This window comes from Crocuta crocuta, unplaced genomic scaffold (assembly GCF_008692635.1).
Source record: "Crocuta crocuta isolate KB4526 unplaced genomic scaffold, BGI_CrCroc_1.0 scaffold233, whole genome shotgun sequence".
Lineage (NCBI taxonomy): Eukaryota > Metazoa > Chordata > Mammalia > Carnivora > Hyaenidae > Crocuta > Crocuta crocuta.
The window spans coordinates 4,201,149-4,214,093 of record NW_027529526.1 but is presented as its reverse complement, the minus strand read 5'-3'; the positions used below and the strand labels follow the sequence as shown (position 1 = coordinate 4,214,093).

The window sequence follows — 12,945 nt, the reverse complement described above, 5'->3', positions numbered from 1 at the left end:
TTTGACATGTCCAGAATAATTTTCTCAAAATGCCCTGCATGTCTTCCAGCCTGGTTGAAGGAAAAATGATGGAAATATCCCAGAAGCACTCTGAGATACCTGATAATGGTATCTTTAACAACCTCTTCCTATCCCCAGAAGGCATGATCAGGATTCCTTAACCTCTGACTAACATAGCATAGTAAAAACATTCATATTACCTTACTCAACTAACATGGCAACCCCATGAGGTACTGTCATGCCCACTTTTCAGATGAAGAAAATAAGGCCTTGCTTAAAAGCCCTGCATTCAATAACCAGCAGAGACAGCCTCTCAACCTAGGCCACCTGACATGAATTCTATCACTCTTTCCTTTATAGATATTCAATATACAAACACAAGATGCTCACTATATCTCATAAACATTCCTATTTCTATAGAGCCTGCCAGTACCCAGTTGATCCTAAGTACCTGATATTGATCCATTTTTATGATGCTCATGATGAGTTTTTGATTGCCTGAGATGATAGAGGAATCTATATCTATGCATAGAAACACCTCAGAAAATACTGGTTTTACTCTCATAGAATCAAATTCTAAAAATGGTATATGTCTGCTTCCTAACTTTTGGGCAAATTAGCACAAATTAAATTTCATGCTAGCCTGCCCAAGGCAGTGAATGTCTCATTAAATTTTTTACTGAACTTGGATAATTGCAGTAAAAATATTTTTGCCTTAATCACATAATGAGTGTAGAGTAAAAGCTTTTATTGCAATATTAACCCATTTTACAGATTTCCCGATTTGGTGAGCTAATCTATAACACGAACTCTACATACCAAAGTCCAACTACCAAGTGGTACATTTTCTTTTCATAAAGGACATTTTCTTTTCACAATGAATAGATGGTCCATTTTGCAGTATTTTACAATAAAAATATCTAGATGTAGTTATTTATTAAATAAATTTGAATTGAGCTCCTATTAGGTGCTGGGGACAATGACTAGATGCTTTCACATTGTCTTCCACCCTCACAATAAGCGTCAGACGTATATATTACTTCCCCTCTTTTACCAATGAAGGAACCAAGTTTCATAGAGTTTAAATGGTTTGTCCAAGGCCATATATGTACCACAGCCAGGATTTGAACACTTTCCTAATGTCGCAAATTCTCTACCGGGTATCAAGGTTAGGGTGAGAAAGGCAAGCTCGCATGATCAGAAAAATATTTAGCAATATGAATCAGAATCAAACTCTTCTGAACTGGGCTCCACATATTTAACAGTACAGTATTTGGACGTTAAGTTGGTAAGGGAACATTAAAAACAGACAAAGAAGCAAACGAAACACCTGTACAACTTACTTTCTGGTGTGAGGCACATGGTATTCAAAAGCCTACTACTGGTGGTAGAGAGATACCAGACTGTGTCACCTGCTGACCCCCTATCTACTTACTTCCTGCTTGGTCATTCCCCCTCATTCCTTAAGGATGTTAGCTTCTGGCTTACTGTCAATAGCTCTCCAACATTACTCCTGCCATAATTCTTCATGTCTCGCTATCCACAAAGGTGATAATTTTAACACTCTGCTCTCTCAATTTCTTGACCTCCTCTTTGCTGCCATGATCTGGCCCCCTCCCTATATCAGCAGACCTTGTCATTTCCAGCTATAACCCCACCCTAATTTCTATTTTAAACATCCCACTCTCTGACCACCCATCTTGTCTTTCTAGTTTTCGTTCTCTAGAAGAACAATTCAACAATTCTCCCACCCTATGAGTATCTACAGTTCCTTGATCCCTTCAACCAATTTTCACTGCTCCTCTCTCTCCGTCTTGTGCCGTGACTTTATCTCTTTACCCAATATAAACTCTGTGGTTAGTCCCTGTCTCATAGATACTCTCTCCTCTCTTACATGGCAAAGCTTTAACTCTCTGCCTACTTGTGGTCACTCCCACACAGCTGAACTTGGCTGCAGAAAGCACATTTCCATGATTACTAGTCTGAATTTTTGAGCATGAATTTTAAATTGGTCTCTGGTGCTGTTCAGCCATCATATTGTACTATTTCCTAAGCCACTCCTTCTACTCTCCTAGATAATTATTTCATACTTTCTCAATTCTCCTCAAATGTCCAACTTCTCCCACATCCTCACTCTCAGTTGATGACCTGGCTTTCCATTTCAGGGAGAGATTGGAAATAACCAGAAGAAGTTTTTCAAAAGCTCCCATCATCACATGTACCCATCTACCTCTATATGTTTTCCTAATTCTCTGCCTGCCTTTCTGTATTTTGAATGAACTCATAACCCAATGTGAGTGAGGCCAACCCTTTCGCATGTATACTGAATTTATCTTTTCTCACTTATTAAGGATCTCTCTCCAGTAATTGTCTCTTCCATCTTCATGATCAATTTTCCCTCTTTCCTGGGGTCATTCCCATTAGTATATAAACATGTCATAATCTCTCCCACTTTAAAAATAAAAAACAATAAAAACTCTCTTGATTCACCTGCACCCCCCTTTAGCTACTTCTCTATTTCTCTGATCTAGATTTTTGAAAACTTTTTTGAAAAATTGTGTATATTCACTCTCTCCATTTCTTCTACTAAACTCTTAAATCTACTTTAATCGCTCCCCAACACTTCGCTGAAATACAGCTTGTAAAACTCTCACTACCAATGATCTCGCGTTGTTAAATTCAGAACTCAGTTCTTGGTCCTCCTCTTACTTGACCTAAGCCATGAGCAGCATCTGATACAGTTGACCACTTTTCCCTTGCTGAACTGCTTTCTTCCCTTGTCTTCTGGTCTTCTTCCTATCTCATTAGCTGCTCCTTCTAGGTCCCTGGATGTACCCTCCTCATCCTCATCAACCTGACATCTGAGCTCTGAAGTACTCAAGGATCAATCCTTGTATCTTTTCTCTATCTAAATTTATTCCCTTGATGATCCTGTCCATTTTTCACAGCTTCAAATATTATCTAGGTGCTGATGACTCTCAAATTTGTATGCCTGGTAGGCACGACATTCCTAAATTCCAGACTCATGTATGTATATAACTTCTTATTCAATGTGGATGTCAAAACACCATCTCAACCTTATAGGTGTGAAACTGAACTCCTGATCATTCTTCATAGGTCTGCTCCTCTCATAGCCTTTCTGATCTTAGTGAATGATTGCTTTATCCTTGGCTGCTTGGGCCAATCCTTGGCAACTGCATGTCTCTCAAACCCTATGTCCAATCCATCAGCAAATCCTATTAGTCTGCTATCAGGAATATATCCAGAATCCCTCTACTTCTTACTCCCTCCACCCTTACAAATCTGGTCCAGGCCACCATCATCTCTAATCTGGTTTATTGTAAAAGCCTGCCTCTTTATTCCAGCCATGCCCCCTCTCAGACAATACTCAAGATGGTAGACAGAGTGATCTTTTTAAAACCCAAGTTGGTACTGTTCTTCATATGACCCTCTAATGCCTTTCCATCTCACTCAGGGTCAGATTCAAAGTCTGAATTCAATGGCTGAAAGTCCTTTCACAGTTTGACACCCTACTACCTTTCTGATATCTCTGACTCTTCCCTCCTACCCATGCCGCTCCTACCACTCTGGCCTCATTAATCTTGAACAAGCCAATCACAACCTTCCCTCCAGAGCTCTGCAGTTGCTTCTCTCTCTGCCTTGTTCTCCTCCCAGAGACCCACATGGCTTGCTCCCTCACTCTGCAGGCCTTTGGTTCAAGTATGAGCTTGTCAGTGAGGTTTTCTATAGCCATTCTGTTTAAAATTGTACTCCATCCCCTGAAATTCCCTACCCTTTCCTTGCTTTACTTTGTTCTAAGGCACTTATTACTATTTGATATTTATTAATTGATTGGTTGGTTGTCTGACTTCCTCTGCCAGAATGGAAGCTTCATGAGGACAAGAATTTTCATTGATACAGCTCTAAAATTTAGGCAATACCTGGAACACAGGAGGCATATTCCATATTGTATACATGCAGTGAATGAATGAATGAATGAACTCGTGAATGAGGGGGAAACAAATGACAAAGTTGGGTAACCTATTTAAGTGAAGAAAAATATAATGAGACTAGATACACGAGAGGGAAGATAGTGGAGAAGGAATGTGAATATAACCATCTTTAAGCACTTGAGTGGTTGTCTTTATAAATAAGGAAGAGAGTTACTCTAGACAAGGGACCAAAGAAGAGGAGTAGAACTAATCTACAAAGTAGCAGAAAGGTAGATCACGGCTCAGTTAAGAGAAAAGAACTTGCTAGCATTAGGACATGTTCCACAAAGAAACCAGCTTCCTTGAGAAGTGGTGAGCTCTCTAGCTCTAGAATACTTCAAGCAGAATGTAGGAAAGGCTACTACAATGGCTGGCTACTTGAAGTACATGATTTCTGGGGCCTCTTCTAAGTTACCACTAATTCTATGGATGCAAAATCATAAGCCAACTGTCATGCTGGTCTTGCTTCCTCATTGTTGTTACCAGCATAATAAAAGACTACAAAATCAAGTGAGCATGGCTAATTATAGTCGCAGAATCCTGGCTTTCAAGAGTTTCCAAAATATTGCTCCACCCTACCTCCCTTACTTTTCTTTACTGCCAGGAATAATTACTCCTAGGCTAGCTTCATTGTTTAACTGTTGAACATTTCTGAATTTCCCTCCATGTGTTCATGATCTTCTTTATGCTAAAATAGGGATCTTTACCTCTGTTTTCCACCAGCCTGACCCTATGCAAACATCAGGTCCCCTTCCTCAAAGATGACCTATGGCTGGCCCTAATGCATAGCAATCTCTTCTCCTCTGAGCTTTACTTGCTCTGGTCCATAAAATCAAAATTAGTACTGCAGTAAACATTATGTGCATCACTATGCAATGTATTCACTCTGTGTGTGTATATATACGTATGTATAACAAACTCATATTTGCTAATATGTTTATGTGTGTGTCTGGTTTCTCTCACCGTAGCACTCTCTGAAAGCTCATTGTGTACGCAATTAATGCCTCATGTACTATATCAATTTAGTACAGTGCTGGGCACATCACTGTTTTCAAATAAGCCCTTACCAATTGACGGACCAATCAATTAACAAAATGGAAAATCCAGCCAGCAGGCTCAAGCTTTGTCTATCGGAAATTACTTTCCTAAAAAGCATTTTTCCTTCCTTTACAGATCAATTGCAAAGTCAAAATTCAAACACTGCAGATTTCACAAACAGGAATAGCTGGCAAGTATTGGGTTTTACAAATAATGAATGTGCACATCAAAACAAAAGTCGTAGATGTTTGTAAAAGTATACACATGCAGCTGATATGAACAGAGATAGGCTAAGAACCCCTCTTCCCAGCCCAAGTAAAGAGTAAGGCTGACCCTGATAGAGTTCAGCATTGTTACATGGCTTCCAAATCACAAAAATATTTGTGGAGTATAGTCTAGCTTTGCCAATTGCAAAAACAGAAATAAAACCCAGCAAAAACCTACATATTAATTTGACAAATCCCCCTTGTTTGCTGATCTTTCAGACTTTTACAGCATTTATAAATGAAGACAATGGAATCTGTTTCATTAGGAGACAAGCCTACATGTTGTACATCTCTGCATTTGATACTATAGTAAGAAATGGAAATAATAGCAATCTTTTTATGTTGCCAATCAGAGATCCTAATCATGCTTTCTCTACAGGAGTACAATACTGAAAAGGAGTACAATACTGAGAAAAGTGCTAATCAATTATGTTTATAAATATCCTACAGGTTTGATTCAACCTCTTCGGGATTAAGATCAAAATGGCAAATGTTCAAATCACTTAGAGCATAAGGCACTAGAATATAATTCTTTATAATATGAAATATATACTTGGCATGTAGCATTACTTTTCTAGAATAACAATAATAATAATAATAATATTTATTCTAATTCAGGGCTTCCTATGTGCCAGACATTGTTCTAGGCAAGCACTTTAGGTATATTAAGCTAGTCAATCTTCAGAAAGGCCCAGTGTTATAGGTATTATTGTCATCTCCTTTCTATTTATGAGGGAATCAAGGTACACACAGTCTAAATAAGCTTCCCAAGGGCAAGTGGAGACTTCAGAGGAATGAAGATTGCTATGTATTGGTTCCTAGAGCCAGGAACAAGCAGATCTAGTATTTGAACCAGAACAGTCTGGTTCCAGAATTCATGTTCTTAACCACTATACTACACAGCCTCTAAACAATTTGTAGGCTCTAATTGAGAGGTATGTGTAATGGTGAAAAGGATATATATTTTACATTTCAGCTCTGCAATTTACTTGCTGTGTGGCCTTGGACAAATTATTTAACATCTCTGAACATTGCTGTTTTTCAACCACATAGAGAGGATGATACTGCTTGTCTTGTAAATTTGTTGTATTTGCAATAACCTTTATAAACCACTCATCATAGTATATAGTAAGTATTCAAAAAGTTACTATTATTATTACTCAAAAAGTAGCCCAAAATTTGATATTTTATAGTATCTGCATAATTCTCTATTAGTTCAGAGGTAAATTGTTGACTAAACTTCAAATAAATGGAAGTACATTTGGCCATAATTCTTTGGGAAAAGATAATGTTGTAGCTACACGTACCCTAATGAATGTCATTTCAACATTAATAGTGCTCATCAAAATTATTAGAAGTTCTAATACTTCATCTGTCAATTGAAGGGGTTAAATCTAAGGTAAAAGCTAACCTTATTCCATTTCATATTATTGATAAATTTATGTCATAATAGCTGAGTAAAAAAGAATCTCACTGAACTTTTAGTTGTTTGTCAATAAAATGCATGACAATGTTGAGCAATATATATAATTCTATTGGCTCAAAAGTTATGCATGTCTTTTCAACATCAGCTATAAAAATTGATCTTTACCCCCATTCTCTCAAGAAGTCAATAGCAATCTTTGAATTTCTTGTTTCTTTTCCCTCTTGTAATAACCTCACATCTAATGAAGATGAATTTCCAAAGATGAACCCCAGGGAGTTAATAATCTATCAAATACAACTACTTAAAAGAGAATATGAATCCTTAAGTGGAAATAATACCTGGCTTTACATTGCAAGTATTACCAAAGCTGGGCAGAGGAAAATACTCAGCACTGAAAATTAAAGAATAAGACATTCTGGTCATTGCCTGCTCATCTGTAGCTCCATTCCACAGTCTTAAATGGTCCTTCTCTAAAGGAACCCCCTACGCTCCTGGGAATAGGATCCTTAATCTCTAAATTTCAAAGCTCCTCTAACACCATCATACACCACAACCAAAGATTGTAGAAACTCCTTTTCAAACAGCACAGCCCAAGTCATAACTGTGCCAGGATAGCGCACAGAATAGAGACATATTTTGAGGACAATCCCTCCATCATTAGGCATGATGGAAGTGGAGATCTAGATTTAAACTTTGACTCTGACCTTTTGGCAGCCACAGAACCTTGATTTCTTTACCTTATTTAGAGGATTATGTGATTTATATAACTCAAATATCTAGTGTACAGTAGATCTTCCTTAAATGGTAGATGCTGTTGAGTGTTTTTTTTTTTTAATTTTTAAATTTACATGCATTGTTATATGTTGAGGTATTTTGATCCAGAGCTACTTCAATGTACCCTTTGGTAAGGGGAAATAAATTAAAAGAATTGCTACAGCTCACATTTCCAAATAATTATCAGGGAACTAAAATGGTACCTTTGACAGCTTTCTAGACTATGGCAAGAGACCTTTATGTACTGCTGGATACCTAGGGACATGACTGGAACAGAGTGGGGATCACGAAGGATCTTAAACTTCACCTTTTGATTCTCTATTCAAAAAGGATTGTATATGGTCTCAGAGACATCTATCACATGGTTAAAATAAATTTGTATTTTGTTTCATGTGACCCTACTTCCCAAAGTGCACTATGAATTGATATTTTTTCATAAACCATCTAAATAGCTAGTAAATAACCTACTTATATTGTGTTGTACTTCCAGTGTTAAAAACATTACTTTTAAAAATGCAAACATTTGTGACACAGAAGAATTTGATAAACCTACTTAGGCATGTCTTCATCTATTGATAGATTGGGATTCTCAAGTAACTAAGTTGCTTAAGCCTCCCTTACCTTAAGAAAGTTCTGTCACAGAGAAAAGAAATTCATTGCCTATCTGGTATGAAATAAAATATGGTTTTAGTGTGATAGTAAACCCATATTTAATAGTACTGATAGTGGTAAAACCTCCCCTTTATTGATATTGTACCAAGCACCATAAAAATACTTTCAAAAACACTGCCTCATTGAATCCTCTCAACAATTGTACATCAGTACTACTATTCATTTCATTTCACATGAGGAAACAGAGGCTCAGAGAAGTTCAACAACTTGCCAGGGCAGGTGGCCCAGGGTTTGAACCTCAATGGTCGAATCCCGGTGCTCCCCTCTAGAGCACTCTTGTGTGTGGCACAGATTCATGGCCCAGACTGCTTTGATTGGCCTTTTTTTTTTTTTTTTGGATTCTATTTACTATTCCAAATTAATTTTATGCTTTAAATACATGCTTCTGAAACCAACTTTTTGTTCCATTAGGTTTTTCTTTTTATTGTCCTTAAAACTAAGCAGCTCTTTACTTTTCCTCTGAGGCATGTCTCTCCTCAACTCCAGGTGAGCTGTCCCATGTGCCCTGGCATGCGGCACAGCTCCTCAGTGCTCCTTCCAGCTAAAAGTGAGTCCAGCTGCCTCTTACTCCTCTCTCTCAAGCTGTCCCAAGTATCTTCCCAACTGACTGCAGCCGCCTCAGGCCAGTGCCTCCAGCAAAGTCCTCTGGTTTGTCACCCCTTGTGCCTCTAGGTCTGGGTGTGCTGGAACTTACAGGCGTCTGCATCCCCACTTATCCCCACTGCTGTGGTTACAAGGGGCCTCTTTTAAATGCAGACAGCCAGTCAGCCAACTCGAAATTTATACCAGAAATCTATTACCTAATTTTTAAACAAAATGACATGAAATCAGACTTGAAGATATCAAAAACATGTCTAGTTTCTGATTTAAGCAAGAAAATCCACATTGTTATTGCTTCCACCACAGAATAATTTACTGCAACAGGAGTTCTGGATCTTATGCCAAAAATGAGGTCCTCTAACCAATGTCAAGGCCAATTATCTTGTGGTAGATCCCACAACAAAAGCAGACTATTGTGATTAGAGTCAGAAGCACCACCCAGAGAAGCTGGAAAGCTTCTGGGGATTTCTTAAGGTTAGTTTTTATTTTTTCTCCCCATATGTCTGCTTAAATAAACTACCAGCAACACCAGCAACATTGTGTGTGGGCACTGAACATCTAAGATTAGTTTGAGAGACAATGAGAGGGGCAACCAGGTTTGTTTTGAGCTATTGAGCAGAAGCCAGGCTGCAAGACTGTGTGTATGTGTGTGTTTGCATGTGCACGAGTGTGTGAGACACTGCAGAGATCGCCACAGCCCAGCCCCTGGGTGGGTCTTGATCTCCTTCCTTCCCTAATCTCCTTCCCAAACACTGCGGGTAGCCATCCTGCGGTTTCCTAGTGGGAAGGAAAAGCCCAGGTGGCGACGTTCAGGAACACTCACCCCACGGTAAAGAACTGCCTCATCTCCTGTCTCCGAGACCTCATCAGTTGCTTATACTCCCCGATCCGGAGCTTTTTGCCATCAACAATGCAGGTGCGTTTCGGTCGAGGCTTGTATTTATAGTTCGGGTACTTCTCTAAGTGGATCTTGCTTAGCCGGGCCTGTTCTTCATAGTAAGGTTGCTTCTCTTGGTTGGACATGGATTTCCAGCGAGACCCTAAACAAAAATAGCCATAAATACCCAAGTGGTCAAGGTAACATATTTGTGGCAACTACTGTGTATACCTTGCCACCGCTTCACTCACCTGTGGCTCTGGGTGGCTCCTACCATGGCCTACCACTGAGCCTCCCCAGCAGTTTATATGGACCATCGAGCAAAGAATAATTTCATATATGATAACATTTATTACATTATTTCTTTCAATGACTTAAAGCTGGTGCTACAAAAAGTATATTGTTTTAAAACATGTCTCTGCTGCTTAAAGATCACCTCCTACACCAATGTCCTTTCTTCATCTATCTGTCATCTTTCTCTTTCAAAGGGTGAAAAACTGGAACTTCCAAAGCATACTCTCAAGGCTGATAGGATTCTCAGAAAAACCCTCCTGTTTCCAGAGATTCGAACGTCTCTCACACTGGTCCAGGCATCTTTAGGGAAGCTACTTATCAAGAAGGTGTTGGCTGATGTTGGTATCCTTCCATATATAAAAACCCACTGTGCACGCCGCCTCCCCTGGCCTAGGGTAATTAAAAAGTCTAACCTCTACTTAAGAAGTTCTAGCTTTCAAACCGGAAGGTACAGTTGGAATGATATATACCATTTTCAAGTACTATAAACGTTCATTCAGAGCTGTACCAATGACGGCACAAAATTTTTTAATGTGGTTTATAGAGGAAGAAGGAAAAGTATTCACTTCTCTAATATTGTTTATAAAGAATTATCTAAACACTTGACGAAGTAGGGATGTGTTTTTTTACATGTATCAAATTGCATTTTTGTGTGTCGTTGGTGAATAAAGCGGTAACAGCTGTGCTGACTGGATGTTAGCTATTCTTCAGTGGAGATTTTTCATACATAAACAAATGGAAAGTCGTACAAATATTCTCTGTAGCCAGCAGTATCCTGGTCTGCTTTAATAGCACATCCATCCCCGTTTTTTCCTGATTGTTGTGCAAAGGTTGTGTAGAAAGTCTACGCAGACAGACTTCGTGTTTCGCTGACTTCCAGTAGCTTAAAGCCCCAGTTAACAGAGGATTCTTGGCACTCTTGAAATGCCTGTGCTTTAAAGTTTATATTTTAATGAATACACTTACTATATTCTTAATCATTTTTTTCACAGAATGCACACCAATAATATAGATTCCCCACAGCTGCCAAGATGGAAACAGAGAGTTTCTATGCCCATCTGAGAGCTTACTCATGCGGCTACTAAGATGGCAAAAAAAAAAAAAAAGAAAGAAAAAAGAAAGAAAAGAAGAAGGAAAGAAAATTTCAAAATTAGGTATCAAACTTCAAGGACAGAGAAACACTGATTTTCTTTTAAATGTCTATTAATTAGAAAAAATATTAATAAATCCATCAGAAGCATTTTGGCTTCAAAGGTACTTAAATTCAAAAAAATAACAGTATCACTGTGAATATCTCAGAAACTCTAAAAATAAAACCCCACTTAACTGTAAAGACATTTGGCATCCATCTTGAAATTCAAATATCTACAGTAATAAAAGGGAAAAACTTATATTTTAACATTTCACCACTATTTGATCTTATGTGTGTTTTAAATTTTCTTAGAGGCTACTGTCTCACAATGTCTCAGAACAAGTTAAATTATTTATACAGTGACAAAACATGTGTATTTGTGTATGTCCAGATCACTGATATTTACTAAGGTTAAATATTTATTGCTTTTGAACAAAACATTTAAAAAATGAAAACCACAGTTTAAGTCTGTAATGTTTTTCAGCTTCTTAAACTGCTCCCTTTGAGATTTTGTCACATCATGACAGCTTAAATAGAACAGTGCCTTCTGTGTTTCTTCTTTTTAAAGAGGAAACATGTTGACTGTAATGCTACATGTTGAATAAAATATGTTCAATATGTTGAACACAATAATTCCAAACTGTATAATCTGCACTAGCAAGCTTTACACTAATAGAACAAGGTTTGAGTTTAATCCTGAGAAACGGGAGAATCACTCTGGCAATTTACCACAAAATGGGCCTCTGCCCTGTGGTCTATGTGTTCAACTCACTGCTATGAAATTTGAACTCGTCATATCTTATTAAAGTAAATGTAGTTTCATTTTACAAGTTTTAAAGTTATCATTAGAGGCACTGTTCAACACTCTATGAATTTCACACTATTTGGGGCTCACCCGAGTTCCTGATGAGTTCTTTCAAAAGGATATATGAACCCAAGAATACCAAAGCAGAAAACTGTAGGATCTGTGAATGTTTCCAAGCTTTTGTAGCAACTTAGGGATTTAAGAAGACTGAGTAAGAAAAGGAGATAAACCTTGTCTCCATGAATCCTGTTTAGCAGTACCTCTCAGAGTTGCCAAATTCACGGTATTAACACACTATAAATAGTTTTGTATCTAAAGTTTTTTAGTCATTCTTTCCCTGGATACATAACCCCTAAACTTAAATGCCACATGCGGGGTGGGGGACACAGAGATGGTGATGAAGTTTCCTGTGGCAGCTTGCTGAGCTACGTATGTCTAACTTCTGCAAACCACAGTCTCCCATAGGTGTCATTTCTGCTGTTTTCCACTCTGGGGGCACTCGTAGGGTGGAAGGTCAGCATCAGCGACTGCACTCACCTAAGATTTTGCTAATGTTGGAGTTATGCATGTCGGGGAAGGCCTGAAGGATTTTCCTCCTCTCGTCCTTCGCCCAAACCATGAAAGCATTCATTGGTCGCTTGATGTGTGGCTCGCTGCTGGCCCGGCTGCGGGCATCCCTGTAGACTCGTGCTTCAGCCACAGTGGCGCCTCCTGTTGGCCAACAATAATACTGCTGTAGTTTAGCTGCAGAGCCATTCATTGCTTTACTTCCTGTAATGTCAGGGCAGGAAGAACAAGATGGGTGCAAACATTATTATCTGAGTAAGGTAACACAGCTTGCCACCTGGTTCAGCTGTTTTCCCTAAGTCTTTCCCTTCTTTTTAAGTGACCTCTTGGCAGAAGGCAGTTTCAAATGACAATAGTATAGGCCCTTCCAATGGAGGCCTCAAAGACACACTGGGCAGAATTAATTTTGTATGTTTTTATACACCTAGTACATTTTTACTACAATCACTTGCAGGTGGTGATTGTGCAATGACTGAGATTATTTTATGGTAACCTTTCCTGA

At 38.5% G+C, this 12,945-nt stretch overlaps 1 protein-coding gene across 2 annotated transcripts in view; it reads right to left on the bottom strand.

The window, feature by feature from the left end:
• SOX6 (SRY-box transcription factor 6) overlaps positions 1 to 12,945 on the bottom strand; it is a 489,234-nt gene that overhangs the window by 1,622 nt on the left and 474,667 nt on the right. For both annotated transcript variants that reach the window (XM_077761053.1, XM_077761054.1), the window contains 2 exons: positions 12,414 to 12,647; positions 9,592 to 9,808 (listed from right to left, as the gene is read on the bottom strand). In XM_077761053.1, the coding sequence (XP_077617179.1) occupies positions 9,592 to 9,808; positions 12,414 to 12,647 (451 nt within the window). The remainder of the gene's footprint in view (positions 1 to 9,591; positions 9,809 to 12,413; positions 12,648 to 12,945) is intronic.